Genomic DNA, 19,714 nt, shown 5'->3' with positions numbered 1-19,714 from the left:
GTATAATACTGTTCCAACTCAATTTCTTTTAAATCCTGCAAAACCAAATTCTGAAACATCAAAATGTGAGGATCTATTGGTCCTGGGAGGTTCCAGATTGATCTAGATTTAACTAAAGAAACATCTATTGTATTTCCATGTATTTGTGGAAAAAATAGTTTTATCTCAAGTGTCTAAAACAGACTATGTAGAGATGCCTACTTTCAAAAGGGTCATGTAGCACAGTGGGAACAAATGATAATCTCAAATTCAACACTTGTGGTTGCGCTGACTGAGACCACATGAACGGTTTGTGCCACTAGGTGTCTCCCTGTGGACGTTGATTGTATGATCTGCCGTATGTTCGCCCTGTTCTGGGTGGACGATATCCATGATCTAAAAACATTCTTTGAAGGCTGTCCTGCCTATCTTGAATCATCTTCAGAACTACTTGATTCCTCCGAGGAGGTAAAAGCCACCTTTTTAGGTTTCTGAGTTACTTCCAATTGTGTTCCCTGATTTAACCATGGATATACTTTTGATGATTCATAGTCTCGTTTGTCACAGTGAAACTTAGCAGTTTTTCCTTTTTTGATATCTAACTTGAACTTGTCTATAGACTGTTGAAATTCCTCCAAGGATGAGGTGAAGATATCACATGTGGCTTTCTGTTTGAAATCCTACTCTACTGCAACAATTTCCACCCTAATCTCTTCAATGGTAATTTTTGTTTAATCAATAATAAGAAGAATCAAGTCCAGTGAGCATTTATTTAAAATTGCTGCCCACTTAAAAATTTGGTGTTCTCAACAAAAATTAATGGCTCCTTATTAATACAAAGACCTCTTGTTTTACATATTCAATTAAGGTCACCCCATGCAGTTCCACTCTGGCTGCCCATTTGTGTAGTCTAGTGAGTTCTCCTAGTAAATCCGCTTGAGACTGTGGCAAACGTCTAGAGTCAGAAAACAACAAAGTCTCCTGAATTATATTTGGAACATGTTCAGTCGAATAACTGAAGATGTTTCCAATCCGTTGTTGCTATATGGGTGTATGTGTGACAATACCAAAGAATGAAGAATCCGAAAAGTATAAGAATCCACTAAATCAATACAATATGAGATATTCTTAATATAAATGCCATTGTGCCATATAAGTGATGTGATATGGGGCTTTATTATAGCTGTAAGGTATTTGTTTTAAGACTCTTGTGCTGCGTTTTTTAGAACCCGGGATTTTTATGAAGGAAGACCTGAATGCTCTGAGTGACCCCTGAAGAAGGAAGATCCATTATGAAAACAGTAAGAAAAAGAGGGTCCGATATTCAGCCAGCAGATAGGTGGATAAGTAGGACTTATCCAGCTTTCTAGTGGCTGCTGAATATCCGCTTAAGCTCAGCAGTTGCTAGATTGCTGGAGAACTCTGTGGGTGGGCAGTGGACGGATCGGGGCGGCTCCACGTAGCTGGATAACTTATCTGGTTAAGAAGCAATATTTAGATTTAGCCAGCTAAGTTGTCCATCTATGTTAGACCTACTCAATAGCAGGTCTAACTTAGATACAATTTATCCAGCTTAGTAGTGACTTCTCTGCGTATATTCGGTGGCATGCTGCTAAATATCCATGTAACTTAGCTGGATAAGTAATATCCAGCTAAATTACTTGGCCATTTAGGTTTTAAATATCTACTTCAGAATATCAAGCTTCAAGATCCAGGACATGATGGGATTTGCAGTTTGTGGAGCATGACTTGAGGAGAAGCAATTTGTTTGGAATGATGGAGATCCTGGGCTGCAGTGGGGATCGAGTGGAGAAAACCAGCGAGGGATTGTTTAGGGATTTCTTCCCCCTCCTGTCCCCCAAACTTGTTGAAGCACGTTGTGATGGCATAGCTGTGTTATTACTCTATATTTGTTAGTGCTGTTTTCATTGATGAATGGAGTCGGGACCCTCAGATGAGTCTCAGCGCTGATGAGTGAAGCAGAGTATGGTGCTCATTCCAAAAATTATCTGGGTACTAAAAAAAAAATTACCCTCAGCAGAATATAAATTTTTAAAAAAAGTTACTACAGCATACCTATTGATGCCTGCTTTAATTCTCTGGATTTAGTAGCTATGTGCTGAAGAGGATGTGGAAACGATTTATAGATTCACATTTGCTGGAAGTGCAAGATTGTCGAAAAATTCTGGCTGAGATTACAGCTGTCACTGGCAAACCCAGTGGGCTTCACTCCTTAACTTTGTTTCTTGGGTCAATGGGAGATGCTAGTGATTCTCAAAAGGACAAAACAGTATCTCATTTAAATCATGCAAGCAGGCTGACAATTTCTAGTTTCTGAAAGGTTTGACTTCGTCAAACAGTGGAGAAATGCAGGAGCTGAGACTGCAGCCATTAGAACAGGATCACCTGTGTTTTGAAAGGCAAAATAGTGAGATCTGTTCAGCTGTGGGATATCTACTGAAACGGGCAAAAATATACAAAAACGAAAGTGGAGGACGGATTATGGATTTCAGGGATTGAGATGAATGACTATTTCAGTTTATCTGTTAAATTTAACAATGTGTGCACTAAATGTGCTGTTGTGGCTGTACTCTGTCTCTCCCCGTAAATAAAAAGTTAAGAGTAAAAAAAGATAACCAAGGAGGGTTTAATGAAGAGCTGTCTGGGTAGAATGAGTTTATAGATCTAAAAAACTGGCAGTGATTGCGCGCAGCCCGATGTCTGGTGGGTATTTGTTCCATAAAAAAAACAGGGTAAGGAAAGATCAGGCCCCGAACAGAGAGGACGTTTGGGGATGTGGCTAGAACAGCAGAGAGGTCACCAGGGACAGAAGTGGGAAATTAAAACATTTCAGGGGGACAGGGAATAGGCTGTGGATGTGTTTAAAGACAAAGCGATTTTGCAAGTAGGGAGGGTAATTTTCAACGGTGTGCAGAATGCAGCACATAAACACATAAGTTAGATGCTCCTAAAGTTACACTTGTATTTTATAACCTGTGCAGTGGGAGCTGGATGGTTTATAAAATAGCGCATTTCGCTTCCCTCTATACATGCATATGTGTCAGTATGCGCAAAAGTTTGTAATAGAGCAGTGCGTATAGTTTTGGCAGATATTTTATAAAAGTATGTGGATATATTTTACGCATTAAATAATTACCACGAGTGCGTAATAATCCCGAGTCAATGAGCAGAGGCAGACGTTTTATAACGTTGACTGATGTATGCCTCTATCACGCTTATGCAACTATTTGTGCATGCGCTTCCAAGCTGACCACACCCTTCAGCACTTAAGCCAGACCCCCAACCCAAAAATCAGACCAAAGAGAAGTCTGATTTTTAATGTCCATGGCAGGTATAAAAGCATGCACGTATGTTTGCATGCAAGTACACAAGTGTGCACATACTTTGAAACCTTGCCCTGGGAACACCCTTGAAGCGTCCTCTTTGCATGTGCATACTTTCCATGTGGCAGTATTTGCATACTCCTGCCTTTCTGAAAATAAACTTACCATGCACAGAGGTTATTTACACACACACATGCCAATTTTACATGTACAACCCCCGCCTGAGTCTGAAACTTCATCCTATAATGGCACACCTCCTACGTGGGACCATCACGGAAAAGCACAAGGGTTGATTGGCAAGTTAGTTCAGAATGCTGCTGCAAGGCTTGTGGCTGGGATGAAATTTAGGGAGTGCATGACTTCTATCTTGACAGCGCTCCCTTGACTGCCTCTATTACAGATAAGGTTTAAAGCCCTATCCCTGACATTCAGATATCTGTAAGAGATGGACCTGGCTTAACTTAAGCTATGCTTGTTTCAGTATGCACCAGGTCGTCTGTTGCTTTTGCAGGGCGAAAATTTGTGGGCAATTCCATCTTAGACAAAGTGCTTTTCTTGTACCCTCCCTGCTTGATGGAACAAATTACCATCAGAAATTCAGGCATTCTTTAAAAATGTATTTATTTGCATCTGTTAATAGTTATCTTGCAGTACTTCATGCTGCTTTTGCTATATTTATTTTATTTTATTTATTTATTTAGAGTTTTTATATACCGGCAATCATGAAAACATATCTTGCTGGTTTACATAGAATGGGGGTGCAATAAAATACATAGAACTTAAGAACAAAGAACTAGAACTGTGGTGACAGAAGGTACAGTTACATTTAACAAGGTGGCCAAACTTGGAGTAGGAAAAATAGAAAAGAGGATAGATTTATTGATCTGTTAAGAACTTTAGTTTAATTGCTTTTATAGTTTATGTATATTTTTTATATGGCCTTTTAATATTTTGTTTGAATTATTATATTAGTGTATTTGTTTGATCCATTCTGGCTGTTTATAGGAGGATGTGTGAAATAAAGCAAATTAAACAAACACTGAATAAACAATATTACTTGCCAGCCAGCACAGAGAGACAAGACAGAGAGAAGCGTGTGTAGAGCGAGGGAGCTGGAGAAGACAAGTGGTGGAATTTTCTAGAAATTAATGGGGACAAACAGAAAAGGCCATTTTTCTCCCCACGGAAGCTCCTTCACTGTAGAATGGATATAGTAGTAGTCTCTTACTGCTGGCCCAACAGGTTATACTTGAGCTAGCAGGAATGGATTGTCTCCTTCAGTGACCAGACAGCTAGCTAGGAGCCAGAAAGAGGGTAAAACATGGGCTGTTTCCAGTACCTCTTTACCCAGCTGAGGAGCTGATTGTCATCTGCCATGCAACACAAGTGAGGCTGAGATAAAGTAAAGTCCCTTTGAATGAGCATGGTGGCAGCAAGCTTTGTGTCCTAATAATGGTGTATCATGTCTTCTAATCTGTAGGCTGCAAGTAATGACAGTGTTGTAAAAGTTACTCGATAAAGCCGGGTAAAGTTACTAGCATGAGGCCCTTGGATGCAAATACTGTTATGCATAAAATCCCTAATTAATGGAAGCTTTGTTTTATGATAAAACAGCTTAACCAATGGTTTGGGGTGGCAATTTGAGGATATAAGATTGTATTGTTTTTATGATGTGTGTTTATTTGTGTTGTGTGTTTTATTATGAATGTACATGGCTTTGGGTGGATGGTTTAATTCAGAGGTGTAGCTTATAAATATTTAGATTAAATAAAATAAATGGCAGTTATTGTAGTTAACTCCACTGACAGCCAAAAAGCAGATTAATTAGTTGTACACATCAGTTAATGACTAGATTACTGCAGGTAGTTCTTTGTAGCCAGTTGCTTAGGATGGGGATAAATGAATTTCCTCTTTCAGATGAGTTTGGAGATGGTATTCCCTTCTGCTATAATCACATGAGAAAGACATGTCGCGTTCTTACTGCAGTTCATGAGTTTGATCCATATTACTTTTCTTTTTTATGCCTGCTTTCCACAGAGATGTGCCCTTTTCCATTATCTATTTCCCATTGTTTGCCAACATCAACAAACTGGGGCAGAGAAGCCCTGACGGGAAGGCCCCCTTCATCCACTCTTTGGCGTCGGGCTGCACCGCAGGATGTGTGGCTGCTGTGGCTGTCACACCACTGGATGGTGAGTGAAGCTGCTTCTGAACCAGAACCATTTTTTTTTTTTTAATAATTTATATTCCACCTTTCGTGATACTTCAAAGTGGATTACATTCAGGTACTGCAGGTATTTCTCTGTCCCCGTATTTAAGGTTTTGTAGCTGAGGAGCAATGGAGGGTGATGCAACTTACAAAGAGTGTCAGGATTTGATTGCTGGCTTCCCTGGTTCTCAGCCCATCACTCTACGAGCCCTGCCTTATTGCAGTGCCTGATAGTAACCCAGCATTAGGTGTTACTCATTTCCTTAGTGTTACAGTGTGCTACGACAGCATTCTTCAGAGCAAGCCTTAGGGGCAGTGTAGGGCCTGGGCAATTTGAGGATTGGGACAAGAAGGGGCTGTAAGTTGAGGACCCAGGGAGGGTGTGGCAACGCATCAGGATGTAACCATGGGGACCACACAATCACAGGCCCTGCCTCCCAGAAGGAGCTGGCCGACACATGACAGCCGATTGTGCTAGCAATATAATGGCTGATTAACTAGTTAGTAGAGAGGGCTGGGAAAGAAGCTGGATGACGATGATGCCTGGATGTGCATGTAGGAAAAAAAACATAAAGCAAACTAAAGTTCGGTACAGGAGCCTCAAATCATAAGCACCACATAAATTCCCAACCCCAGGGCAGCTGTTCTTCCATATCTAGCTGTTCTGCTGTTAAAACTTCATTCTGTAGGGGTTCTCATTTGGTTCCAGTGCTAGATGAAATACAGCCAAAAAAAAGGGGGGGGGGGAGCTCTGACAGCATGAAACACATCTTAAGCCATCATAAATAAGGGGAACTCTCCAAACAGCCATGTTTTCTCCAAACTGTGCATGTTTTTACATAAGCTGCATCATTCTAGAACATGTACAGGAAAGGGCCACTGAGATTTACCATGCTGATCTCACGGATGCCTTGCCGTCATGTAGCTGATTTCAAGTAGGATATTCGCTTCGTTTATAATTGAATGTAGTCGGGTCATGATTTTGCATATGCCATGCTGCTAGTTGCTAACTAGTACAAATTAACAGTCAGCAGGTGATTCTTCCATATAAAGGATTAATATCCTTTTACCATCTGTACAATTAAAACCAGATGAGGTTGATCCTGACCTGTTCTTTGCACTTCCTTTACCAAGACTGTTTTTTTAAGTCAATTATTTTAAGTGATTTCTTTCCTTTGAGTTTTTATAAAATAATCGCCAATTTGCTTTTTTTCTATCATATTATTGATATTACTCCCTTTGTATTTTTATTCTTACTTTATTTTATTCTATTACTGTTATTGTTGTTCTATTTAGTTATTTTTATTTTTGGGTTTTTATTTTATTTTGTTTAGTATTAACTATACTCCTATCTTATGTTACCATTGTGAACTGCTTTGAACAGTAATATTGCTGAAAAAACGGTATAGAAATGTTTTAAATAAATAAATAAGACTCTAGTTCATTCAGTTGGTTTTCTGGTCGCTGCCTTCTGCTATTGAATGAAATGGCTAAATAACAGTAACAGTCATTGCAAGGCCATATGGTGAAAATAAACTTCTGGATGTGACTCTAGCTCATGCAAAAATACATACACTACTGAACTTATTACATTTGCTATAATAATTTACTTCACCATCGTTTGTGCACCTGGCTTAATGAAAATCTTTTAATATTGTCCTATTTGGTGATAGAGGGTTTTATTTGCCTCTTCCAATGGCTTCTCTTGTACGTGTGTGAATGAGATAATTTCCTAGCGCCCAGACAGATGAATTCAGGACCTCAGTGGATTATGCACCTCTCCAGCAGATGGAGACTGAGCAAACTGACATCACAGTATATATAGTCCTGCAGTGACATCAGCCTGCCAGTATTCTCCGTCTCCAGCAGATGGTGGATGTGCATCTCCCTACTTGGGGATTGCTTCAAATTTTGGAAGATCATTAATCCCAAGAAATTATAGATCACTAGTAGGTCAGCTCTTGTTGGCGGCCAGATGTACGATTGCCCCTTTAGAAAATGTAATTCCTGGATAGATCATTGGAGTACTCAAGTAAGAGAGGTGGCCAATCTTGAACTCTTAAGATGTGCATTGAAAAATGAGTTTTAAATATGAGAAGATATAGGGTATTTACTATCAATATTGTACCGCTTAATGTGTTTTGTATGTAAAAAGGTGTTCTTTTGGAATGGAGGATTGTTTTATGTCTCCTAATTGGGAATATGAATGAAACCAGAAGACATTGATTTTGTACACATTTTCTCCTTTGTATGCCACAAAAATGTATAAAGAGTTTAAAAAAAATAATTTTAGAAGGAGAAATTTATTTATTTTTAACTTTTTTATACCGATGTTTGTGTAAAAATACAAATCACACCGGTTTACAATGAAACTGAATTGTCGCATGGGAGCATTACAGGGAACTCGGATTGCAAATAACAAATACAAATAAATAGCAGTGGTGCGGGGGAACTAAAATATCTGTAAATTAAATACAACCAGGGAAACTATATAAATTAATTCGATAAATAAGCAAACTCATTATAATATCATAAAGGAAGAATCATAAGGGAGAAAAAGGGTGAGAAGTTAACAACAAGAGGATCCAAACAATATACAATTAAATGTCTAGGAAGGAACAATGGTAAGATCATGGTGAGATAAATGAATAATGGAAGTAATTAAAGGACTGGACCTGACAATCATGGAGTAAGCGAGAGTCATATTTCAGGGAACGCTTGGCTGAATAGCCACGTTTTGAGGGTTTTTTTTAAATGTCAATGGGCTTGGTTCTGGGGGGAGGGCGTTCCATTGTGGGGGACCTGCAGCAGATAAGGCACGTTTCCTTAAAGATGTTTTTGCTGGAGGGGCGTACATGGTGCTTTTATATGCTCTTCTAACAGGTCTGGAGGATGTATGTGGACGAAGTTGGATGCTTAGATCGAGGGGGTTGAGAGTGTGCATGGCTTTGTGAATTATCTTAAGGACTTTGAAGAGGATTCTGAATTTGATAGGCAGCCAGTGGAGGTTTCAAAGGATGGGAGTGATGTGTTCTCTTTTGTTGGTGTTGGTTAGAATCCTAGCGGCGGAGTTCTGCAACATCTGTAGAGGTTTGATGGTGTTGGCAGGGAGACCGAGAAGAAGAGAATTGCAGTAGTCTGTTTTTGATAGGATGATGGCTTGAAGCACCATGCGGAAGTCCTGAAAGTGGAGGGGAGGTTTCAGCTTTTTTAGGACTTGCAATTTGAAAAAGCATTCCTTTGTGGTGGTGTTTATAAATTTTTTTAGATTAAGATGGTTGTACAGCAGAACGCCCAAATCTCTCACATGAGGAGAGTGATTTAAATTAGCCAATTGAGAGGAGATTGGTGCGTTCAGAAGAACGTTGTTGTCATCCTGGGAGATAAGAATCTCCTTCTTGTTGGTGATGAGGACTAGGTTGAGGCTGGTGAGGAGGCGGTTGATTGATTGAAGGCAGCTATGCCAGAGGCTCAGGGTTTTGTGTAGAGATTCTGTGATCGGGATGAGAATTTGTACATCGTCAGCGTAGAGATAATGAGTTATCTTTAGGTTTGTAAGTAAGTGGCAGAGCGAGAGAAGGTAAATGTTGAACAGAGTTGGTGAAAGGGATGATCCTTGAGGGACTCCCAAGTTGGAGCTGACAGGGTGAGATTCTTTGTTGTTGATTCGGACCTTGAAGAACCTGTTACACAGGAAGGATTTGAACCAGCTGAGAGCCGTTCCCGTGATGCCTATGTCTGCGAGCCGGTCTAGGAGAATTGCATGGTTCACCGTGTCGAAGGCCAAAGATAGGTCTAGGAGAGCCAGCAGATAGGGTTGTTGTTTTTTTAAAGGTTAAGGAGAATGGTGTCCGTGAGCAAGATCAGGAGGGATTCTGTGTTTAATGATTTGCGGAAACCGAACTGAGTTGTGACGAGTATCTTATGTTCCTCCAGGTATTCTGAGAGTTGCTTGTTGAGTTTGGCAATAAGCGGCAAGTTGGCTATGGGTCGGAAGTTAGCAGGGTCCACTGGTGATAAGTTTGTTTTTTTTAAAAGGGGTTTTAGGATGGCCAGCTTTAGAGGGTCTGGCACTAGACCTTGTGCCAGAGAGCAATTTATGATTTAAAAAATAAAAGGAGATTTAATTTGCCTCACTCTCCTGCAGTGATCCCAAATGGTCCCTCCCCCAGTTGAGAATTCCTGAGATGATTTCCATGGTCCCTCAGATGAGGGCCTTGGTCTGGTAGCTGTTTTTCTCAACGCAAAAAATTATACCGCACTCTTTTATTTTATCCACATCACTAATGTAATTTAAATAATTGAATTTCTCAGCCAGCGTGGTCTTAGCTGTTTAAAACAGCTGAAAGGCAGCAGGTACAGGAGGCCGAGTGTGGCAGTGAAGGTATATACCCTCTTCCCCTGCAGCCAGAGACCATCTCTGTTCTCAGCCAGGAAAGGCTGAGCTTAGGTAAGGTTTAAAAAAAAAAAAAAAAAAAAGAGACAGAGTAGAAGGGTTGTTTCTAAGGACTTCCCCTTCCTGTGGTCTCCGTGCTCGGCGTGCTATTCCGACATTCATTCCCGCTCCCGAGGTAGGTTAAGGGACTTGGGCAACCTGGCGGGTTGAGCAGCCTGGGTGGGCAAGACCCCGCTGTAGGGTTTTTCTGTGCGCTGTGTGTTAGGCTGCATCAGCATTTTTGCATGTTTTTTTTCTGCGTGTTAGGCTGTCCTCTTCAGGACAGTTGGTGCATGCAAGTACGTCCTATGATTTTACTAAGCCTGATGATGGCCTGGGTGAGGACATGTCAGGAGGGGGGGCGCCTGATCTTGGAACTCCCTTAACTGGTTCATCAGCGGGGACAGTAGCTCAGTGGGTATAGCACAGGTGCCTTCTGGTTTTGGCATGGATCATGCTTCCTTTTCTTGGGTAGAATTTTTTTCAAGGATTGTAATCCTTTCTTCAAGCGCAGTCCTTAGCCCCATCCAATTCTGTCAGGTCAGAGTCATAGGCAGTGACCTCTCACTCACCCGGTACTACTGTTAAGCGCCAAAGTATACCGAGATTGGCAGCAGGTCCTCCCGATAGGAATCCAAATGGCACTGATGAGGAGGCTGATCCTGACTTTTTGGAGAATGGGGAAATTCCTCTGAGACTGGAACCGTATAGGACTCTGTTGCGGTTCTTTCACAGAGATGAGCTACCAGCTCTGATTTCCTAGACGTAGAAGATGCTGGGAGTACCTGGGGCAGATTCCATGTCTGAACCAAAGAAAAATCCCATATTGGTTTCATGCGTAAAACCTCGTTTTTTTCCTGTTATGGAGGCCATTCAAGAATTGATTGATCTTGAATGGGCCGCCCTGGAGGCTAATTTCAAAGGGGATTGGGCTTTGGAAGGCCTGTACCCCCTGGATCCAGCAGTGGGAGAGCGTCTGCATTTTCCAAAAGCGGATGCACTTGTCTGTGCCATCTCGAAGCAGGACAACTATCCCCGTGGAGGGAGGAGCGACCTTGAAGGTTATACACGATAAAAGGATTGAAGCCATCTTTAAGCAAGCATTTAAAGCAGTGGCAATGACCTTGTAGATAACTTTTTTTTTGTTCCCTAGTGGCTTGCTCTTGTTTACTTCTCTCTCAGGAAGTCGATGAATCTGAAGTGAATTCCAGGGTAGTTATAGAACCAGCAGCCGCCTTTTTACTAGATGCGGGTTGCAATTTGGTCCGCAACTCAGCCAGAAGGGTGGCTTTGGTAATAGCGGCCAGACATCAGTTTTGACTGAGAAATTAGTCAACTGATGCAACCTCCAAAGCTAATGTTACGAAATTGCCCTTTCAAGGCTCACTCTTGAGTTGGAGAAACTAGCCAGTAAGTGGAGCTAATCCCTGGTTCCTCGGTTGCTGGAGGATAAAACGCAGATGCCGCGCTTCTTTGGCATGAGGAGTCATACCAGGGGTACCAAACGTTTTCGACCTTTCGGTAGTTCTCAGTCCTTTCATCCCAGACAGCCCAGGTGGGGCTCAGGCTCGGGGGTAGTGGAACCTCCTGAGCCTCCGATTGAAGGTTTGCTGACTCACCACTGGGAACAGGAGATAAAGGGGTTCCTCTCTTTTATCAGAAGTGGATCAAAATCACATCGGATCAGTGGGTCCTAGAGGTGATACAAGAGGGATATGAGCTGCAGTTTTGTAGTGTTTCTTGGGACGTGTTTGTGTCTCCCTGCCACTCTCCCAGAAGCAACAGGCAGTAGAGTGTACGCTGTCAAGGCTCCTCAGTCTGAGGTCTGTGGTCCCAGTGCCCACGTCTCAAGAAAATATGAATTGATATTCCATTTATTTTTTAGTGCCCAAGAAGGGCTCCTTTAGTCCCGTCCTGGATCTCAAAGGGGTCAACCGTCATTTTGCAGGTGACTCATTTTCGCATGGAAACATTACGCTCAGTGATAATGGCCGTGCAGTTGGGGAAATTTCTGACTCACTTGAATCTGTCCGTGGTGTACCTCCATATTCTCGTCCAATTGAACCACTAACATTTTCTGCATTTTGTGGTGGGTGGGGGTGCCATTATCAGTTTCAGGCACTGTCTTTTGGTCTGGCCACTGCTCCCAGAACTTTTTTCAAGGTTATGGTGATGGCGGCAGAGTTGAGAGAGGATGGCATCCTGGAACACCCGTATTTGGTTGACTGGCTGATTCGGGCCAAGTCTCTGGAAGAGAGCCGTCTGGTGACCTACAAGGTGATCTCCTTGTTGCAGGAGCTCAGTTGGGTGGTGAATCTAGCCAAGAGCAGTCTTCAGCCATCTCAGTCATTAGAGTTTCTGGGTGTTCAGTTCGAAACGAAGCAGGGCAAGGTTTTCTTGCCAGAAGCTCATATTCAGAAGGTGATGGTGCAGGTGCATCTCTTGATGAACGCTATACGCCAGACAGTGTGGTCCTACATACAGATACTTGGTTTGATGTCGGCAACCCTGGAAGTGGTACTGTGGGCGAGGGCGCGTATGCGATCTCTTCAGCGCTCCTTGCTGTCTCATTGGAGCCCATATTCTCCGGACTATTCAGTTCAGCTCCACCTGCTGATGAAGGTCTGCTCTCAACTACAGTGGTGGTTATAAGCGGATCATCTAAGAAAGGGAGTTTCTCTAAAATCGCCAAACTAGTTAGCACTCATGACAGAAATGAGCCTGCAGGGTCAGGGAACTCATTGTCAGGAACTAACAGCACAAGGGAGCTGGAGTGCAGAAGAGTATCCCTGGATCATCAATTGGCTGGAAGCCTGGGTGGTCCGGTTGACATGCTTGCAGTTCAGTGGCAGGTTGCAGGGTCGAGTGATCTCAATAATGTTGGACAATGCAATGACAGTGGCTTACATCAATCTGCAGGGAGGAACCAAGAGCCAGCAAGTATCGCAGGAGGTACACCAACTAGGTACACCAACTTATAGAATGGGCGGAAGTGCATCTTCAGGAGATCTTAACCTCACACATTGTAGGAAAAGACAATGTAAGAGCAGACTTTCTCAGCAGGGAGAATCTGGATTCAGGAGAATGGGTATTGTTGGACGAGGAGTTTCAGCTAATAGTGGATCGCTGGGGCCTTCTGTTTCTAGACTTGCTGGCGACTTCTCACAATGTGAATGTTCCTCAATTTTTCAGTTGCAGGAGAGATCCGAAGTCTTTGCGAATCTATGCTCTCATGCAGAACTGGCCATAGGACAAGCTGCCTTATGCCTTTCCCCCGTGGCCCATGTTAGGCAGAATAGTTCGGAGGGTCGAGGGTCACAGACGGATGGTGATTTTGTGGCCCCAGATTGGCCCAGGAGACCATGGTATTGCGGATCTGCGATGGCTCCTGGTAGACTCCCCCCTCCGGTTTCCAGCACACAGGAATCTGTTTCAATAGGGATCTGTTCTTCACGAAGATCCGACTTGATTTTGTCTTACCGTATGGCCCTTGAGATAGCTCACTTGCTGAAGCATGGATATTCTACTGCGGTGATTGCCACTTTGCTACGAGCAAGAAAGTTCTCCACTTCCTTAGCCTAAGTGCAGGTTTGGTGAGTGTTTGAGGCTTGGTGTGAAGATCAAGGGGTGCTTACTCGTTCATTTAAGATCCTACTCATTTTGGAATTTTTGCAGGATGGATTAAATAAAGGGTTGGCCCTTTAATTCCCTGAAGGTACAGGGAGTGGTTCTTGCCTATTTCAGGGGTCAGGTGAATGGTAAATCTTTATTGACTCATCCAGATGTGGCCAGTTTCTTGAAAAGAGTGAAACATCTTCCTCCTCCCTTGCAGCTACCAGTACCCTTGGGGAGTCTTGGATTTCTTGGCTGGCCGTATATTTCGACCAATGCATAACGTTTCCTTGTGGTTACTGACCTTGAAAATGGTGTTTCTTGGGATTGTTCTGTGTGTCGAATATCTGAGCTGCAGGCCTTGTCTTGTCGGGAGCCATTCCTTCAAGTGACTCCAGGGGCGATACATGTGCTCACTGTTCCTTACTTTCTGCCAAAAGTGGTCTCAGATTTTCACTTGAATCAGTCCGTTTCCCTGCCACCTCTGGATAGGGAAAGAAATGCGGAAGAATATTGCCTGTTGCGATCCTTGGATGTCAAGAGACATATTGCGAGGATATCTGGAGGTTTCTAAACCTTTCCATAAGATGGATTGCCTGTTTGTCCTTCATGGTGGAAGTAAACAGGGCAAGCCAGCTTCGTGGACTACAATAGCTTGCTGGATTAAGGAGGTAGTCACAACCTCGTATGTGGATGCTGAAAAGCCATTACCTAGTCAGGTTAGGGCTCATTCAACTAGGGCTCAGGCAGTGTCATGGGCGGAAGTTAGATGGTCTCCCATCAACATTTGCCAAGCTGTGATGTGGTCCTCCTTGCACACCTTTTCCAAGTATTGTTTGCTTGTTCAGGCCCAGGAGGACACAGCTTTTGCATGAGCGTTTTTGACAGGACCACAGGCAATCTCCCACCCTATTCAGGAGTAGCTTGAGTACATCCCATTAGTTCTGAATTCATCTGTCTGGTGCTAGGAAATGAGAAATTACTACTTACCTGATAATTTCCTTTTCCTTAGACCAGACAGATGAATCCAGCTTCCCGCCCTTGGCTGCCGAATGATTCTGTTATGGTCCTCCTGCATGGCTGTGTGTTCTAGGGGTTATGGTAAGTATACCATTCACCTGACCCCTGAAATAGGCAAGAACCACTCCTTATCCCCCACCCTTTTTAACATCTACCTCCTCCCCCTCTGTCAATTGCTTACTAACCTAAGATTAACACATTATCTCTATGCAGACGATGTGCAGATTTTAATCCCCATAAAAGAATCACTATCAAAGACCCTCCTTTACTGGGAAAATTGCCTTCAATCCATTAACCAACTCCTCAACAATTTGAATTTAGTCCTAAATACGTCCAAAACCGAACTGCTCATTATTTCAACCGACCATCATGACTCCTCGCTTCAGCCCCCTCTTACAGCCCAAATTTCTCATGCTAGAGACCTCGGAGTAATCCTTGACAATCGCTTAAATTTAAAGAAACACATTAACAACACAACAAAGGAAGGCTTCTACAAACTGCAAGTCCTAAAAAGGCTTAAACCCCTACTGTTTTTCCATGACTTCAGGACTGTCCTCCAAGCCACGCTCTTTGCCAAGATTGACTACTGCAACACTCTTCTTCTGGGGCTTCCATTCTCATCCACAAAACCATTACAGATGCTCCAGAATGCAGCAGCTAGAGTCTTGTCCAATACAAACCGCAGAGATCACATCTCCCCCATCTTAAAGAACCTACATTGGCTGCCAATAAATTATCGAATCTTACATAAATCCCTTACCATAATCCACAAAACGATCCACAAGCAACTACCGTTGGACCTCCAATTCCCCCTCAAACTTCACTCCTCCTCCAGGCCCATCAGAGAATCATATAAAGGATCTCTCCATGTACCTCCTAACAAAACTTCATGCCACACCGCAACCAAAGAAAGAGCATTCTCTGTAGCGGGACCCACTATTTGGAACAATTTACCTCCTGACCTCAGACAGGAACCCTGTCTACAAACATTTCGAAAAAGACTTAAAACCTGGCTATTCAGCCAAGCTTTCCCTTAATCTATTCAATTTCAGAACTCCACATCTCAAGCCTACTGGACAACTTACTTAGCGATACCCTTTTATCACAATGGTTATCCCTCTGTCCTTCTCTTTCTTCTTTTCCCAAGTTCGATCTCCTTGTTATATGTAACTTTATTACCTCCTCTGATTATTTTACTGTTAAATGGCTGATAAGAATGTTTACCCCTTGTTACATGTAAACCGATTTGATATGACACCTGTCATGAAGGTCGGTATATAAAAGAATTAAATAAATAAATAAATAAAATAAATAAGTGTTATTCTAGTCCCTAAGCTACTGTTAATACTTTCTTTGTCTGAACTCAGTGTTTCCTGTTGGCTGAGTATTGAAATGGTTATCTGTTATTAATTAAGATTTTGGCTAGTCTGTCCTCAGTTGCTTTTGAAAAGAATACTAGCAGGCTGATGTCATTGCAGGAGTATATATACTGTGGGGTCAGTTTGCTCCGTCTCCATCTGCTGGGAGAGGTGCATAGCCCACTGGTCCTGAATTCATCTGTCTGGTCTAAGGAAAATATCAGGTAAGTAGTAATTTCTCAATCGCCACCTGATGAGCCACTAAAGTTTCTGTTGAGGTCTTAATGCAGAGCAAATGCATTTTCTGATGACTTGGTGAGGCTGCGATTCAGCAAAATCAATGCCAATAATCTGATTATATTTTTAGTTCTGAAAACCCGAATTCAAACTCTGGAGAAAGGAGTAGGTGAAGATACATATACTGGAATGATTGATTGTGCCAGGTAAGAGAAGCTATTCCCTTTCTTGTAAAAGTTCTGTGTTTGAGCCACTTGCTTTGGTGAAGTCAGCCCAAAACAGCTTGTGATGGTAGGATTTCCAAAAACGAACTATACAGGAAGAGTTAATTGTATATTTTATTATCAAATAGTTTCCCATCTCAAGCTGTCTTCTGCTGCCTTGATTCCTTTTACCACCACCTGCTCACTGGAGGGGCTGATCTGTAGGATAAATTTGGAGGTTGCTGTTGCTGCAGCAGGGCTGGTGGAAGCATGAGCGAAATTGGCAGCCACCTAGAGGGCCATAGTTTGGGGAGCAGCGGCAGCCTCTCCTTCTTCAGGCCCACCCGACACCACTTCTTCCTGCTGGCGCAAGCTGGAAGGAGATGCTGACACTCCAGCAGCAGCAAAAGGAACAGGAGCAGGTGGCAGACTTGACACGGAGTAGAAGGCGTGTCAGCACTAAGAAGTTGGAAGCACCAGTAACAGTAGAAGGGAGCGTCCTTGTGTTGGGACCCAGACACATTAACAGCAGCAGAAGGAGCGTTAGCGTGCAGGGCCTGGAAGGAGTGTTAGCATGCAGAGTCTTGAAGTAGGAGTAACAATAGGGAGTATCAGTGCGAGCCAAATTCAAGCAGGAGGAGCACTATTGACACGTGGGGCCCAGAAACAGCAGAAAGCATTGCTCTGTTGACCTGTTGTCTTTTCTTAAGGTTGTTGCTGTTTGAATGCTGGGGATGAGGGGGGATAGAGAAAGAGTGACTGCTAGGAATGAGGGGGGATAGAGAGAGAGTGACTGCTGGGAATGAGGGGGATAGAGAGAGTGACTGCTGGGAATGAGGGGGATAGAGAGAGTGACTGCTGGGAATGAGGGGGGATATAGAGAGAGAGTGACTGGGAATGAGGGGGGATAGAGAGAGAGTGACTGCTGGGAATGAGGGGGATAGAGAGAGAGTGACTGCTGGGAATGAGAGGGATAGAGAGAGTGACTGCTGGGGATAGAGAGAGTGACTGCTGGGAATGAGGGGGATAGAGAGAGAGTGACTGGGAATGAGGGGGATAGAGAGAGAGTGACTGCTGGGGATGAGGGGAGATAAAGAGAGAGACTGCTGGGGATGAGGGGGGATAAAGAGAGAGACTGCTGGGGATGAGGGGGGATAAAGAGAGAGAGACTGCTAGGGATGAGGGGGAATAAAGAGAGAGAGACTGGGGATGAGGGGGGATAGAGAGAGAGTGACTGCTGGGAATGAGGGGGGATAGAGAGAGAGCGACTGCTGGGGATGAGGGGAGATAGAGAGCGACTGCTGGGGATGAGGGGGGATAGAGAGCGACTGCTAGGGATGAGGGGGGATAGAGAGAGAGCGACTGCTGGGGATGAGGGGGGATAGAGAGAGAGAGCGACTGCTGGGGATGAGGGGGGATAGAGAGAGTGAGACTGCTGGGGATGAGGGGGATAGAGAGAGAGAGAGACTGCTGGGGATGAGGGGGGATAGAGAGAGAGAGACTGCTGGGGATGAGGGGAGACAGAGAGACTGGGGATGAGGGGGGATAGAGAGAGAGAGAGACTGGGGATGAGTGAGGGATAGAGAGAGAGAGGCTGCTGGGGATGAGGGAGGGATAGAGAGAGAGAGGCTGCTGGGGATGAGGGAGGGATAGAGAGAGATGGACTGCTGGGGATGAGGGAGGGATAGAGAGAGATGGACTGCTGGGGATGAGGGGAGACAAAGAGAGAGAGAGACTGCTGGGGATGAGAGAGGGACTGCTGGTTGATTCAGATATCCAAAGGGAGTTCTGCTCCAAGTGTATTCTTCCCCCCCCCCCCCCCCCCCAAAAAAAAAACCAATTTATATTGATCTTTAGGTTCTAAAAGGACTGTCCAGAACCCTGAGGCTAAATCAAGGCTGGCGAAATATTTGGTTGTCTGAATTCTGGTTAAATTCTGATCCCAGGTGGCGCCATGGGCCACCGGGACAGGGGCACAATTTTGTTCAGTTTCCTGTTCTATAGCCTATCTCCATGTGATGTTCTTTTTCAAGATGGGCCATATGGGACTGTTAAAAGTACTGTTACACTGTCTGATAATTCCTCCTTCTAGGGTGTTTAAGATTTCTTGCACTGACTCATGGGAAGCTAGTGGTATTTTGTATTGGCATATGAAAACCGGTTTGCTTTTTGGTTCTGTCAGCACTTGAGAAATATGTAAGTCAGTCAGACCGCAGTCGTAGGCATCGATGGCAAATATTTCTTTATATTTATATAACAGTTTTTAACTGATCTCTCTCTGCTGGTCTCCTGCAAGCATCCGCTTCCTTTAGCTGTTTCTTACTGTCTCCTCGAAGCTGGGGAAGGGTTCATTTGGAGCTATCTCTACTCGCTCTTCTGTCTCCTCCAAGATGGAGTGAGTCTGAACTGAGCTAACTGTTTGGACTCCTGCAACCTGGACTTCACCTAACTTCCATCACTCCCTTGACAGTAGGAGGCAGTCCTTTTCCAGTTGAACCTTAGAAGCTTGATCATCATATGGCCAAATAAGCTATAAGTTGATGAGGCCTTTAGGCAGCGTTTTGCACCATTCAGGTGGATCTTCTCCAGATTATACCTCTGTGTTCCCAGGTAATTTACCTATGACCGGGAGGTTTAGCTCAAAATCGGGGAAGGATTCACCAATTAGGGAACCTAGGGGTTGTTCATCTCTCAGTGCAATTCGGCTTGGGCTGGTGTTTGTCGCTAGCTGTTAGCGATGAATACTTACAAGGTGTGGCTCCCATAGACAACCCAGATTCTAAAAATCTGGTGTTTGGCGAGAAGAAAGCCAATCTATCTAACATTTGTTGAACTTTGGCTATTCTGATTTTGAGGGGATAATTTTGCACACTGCTTGGGATGTAGGCTCTCTCAGTGCTCATCACTTCACAAAGCTGTGGGACTGCCTGGCCAGACTTGAGTGATGTGGGAATGTCGGGGCTACTTACCGGACAACCTTCCAGTCTGCTTCAGACATAGGCTCCTAGTCTGGTGAGACAGTTTAAGTGAAGTACATCTGTGAATCTAAACCTTTGATTATGGAGAAGTTGTGTTTAAAGGTCTTACTACCTAATTTCAGCTCTTAAGTTACATGTTCCCACTTGCGACTTAGTTTCATGTCCGGGTACCTCTACCAAAGTATTACTGTGTTTTACTGCATCCAGTTCTATCTTACCTTTCAACTTGTGGAAGAGGGACTCTGTCATGAAGGAGTCCTCACTACTGAGCATCAGGGGTGCCTGAAATGACATCTCCAGTCCGGTGTAAGTCAGTCACCTTCCTGTGGTGAACCTGGT

The 19,714-nt window shown here is 43.6% G+C and overlaps 1 protein-coding gene across 2 annotated transcripts in view; it reads left to right on the top strand.

Moving 5' to 3' along the window:
* SLC25A18 (solute carrier family 25 member 18) overlaps nt 1-19,714 on the top strand; it is a 93,417-nt gene that overhangs the window by 67,096 nt on the left and 6,607 nt on the right. For both annotated transcript variants that reach the window (XM_029599849.1, XM_029599848.1), the window contains exons 8-9: nt 5,361-5,515; nt 16,325-16,400. In XM_029599849.1, the coding sequence (XP_029455709.1) occupies nt 5,361-5,515; nt 16,325-16,400 (231 nt within the window). The remainder of the gene's footprint in view (nt 1-5,360; nt 5,516-16,324; nt 16,401-19,714) is intronic.

This window comes from Rhinatrema bivittatum, chromosome 4 (assembly GCF_901001135.1).
Source record: "Rhinatrema bivittatum chromosome 4, aRhiBiv1.1, whole genome shotgun sequence".
In the NCBI taxonomy this organism is placed as follows: Eukaryota; Metazoa; Chordata; class Amphibia; order Gymnophiona; family Rhinatrematidae; genus Rhinatrema; species Rhinatrema bivittatum.
Note: the sequence above shows the minus strand (reverse complement) of the source record. Positions and strands in the feature narration are given on the sequence as shown.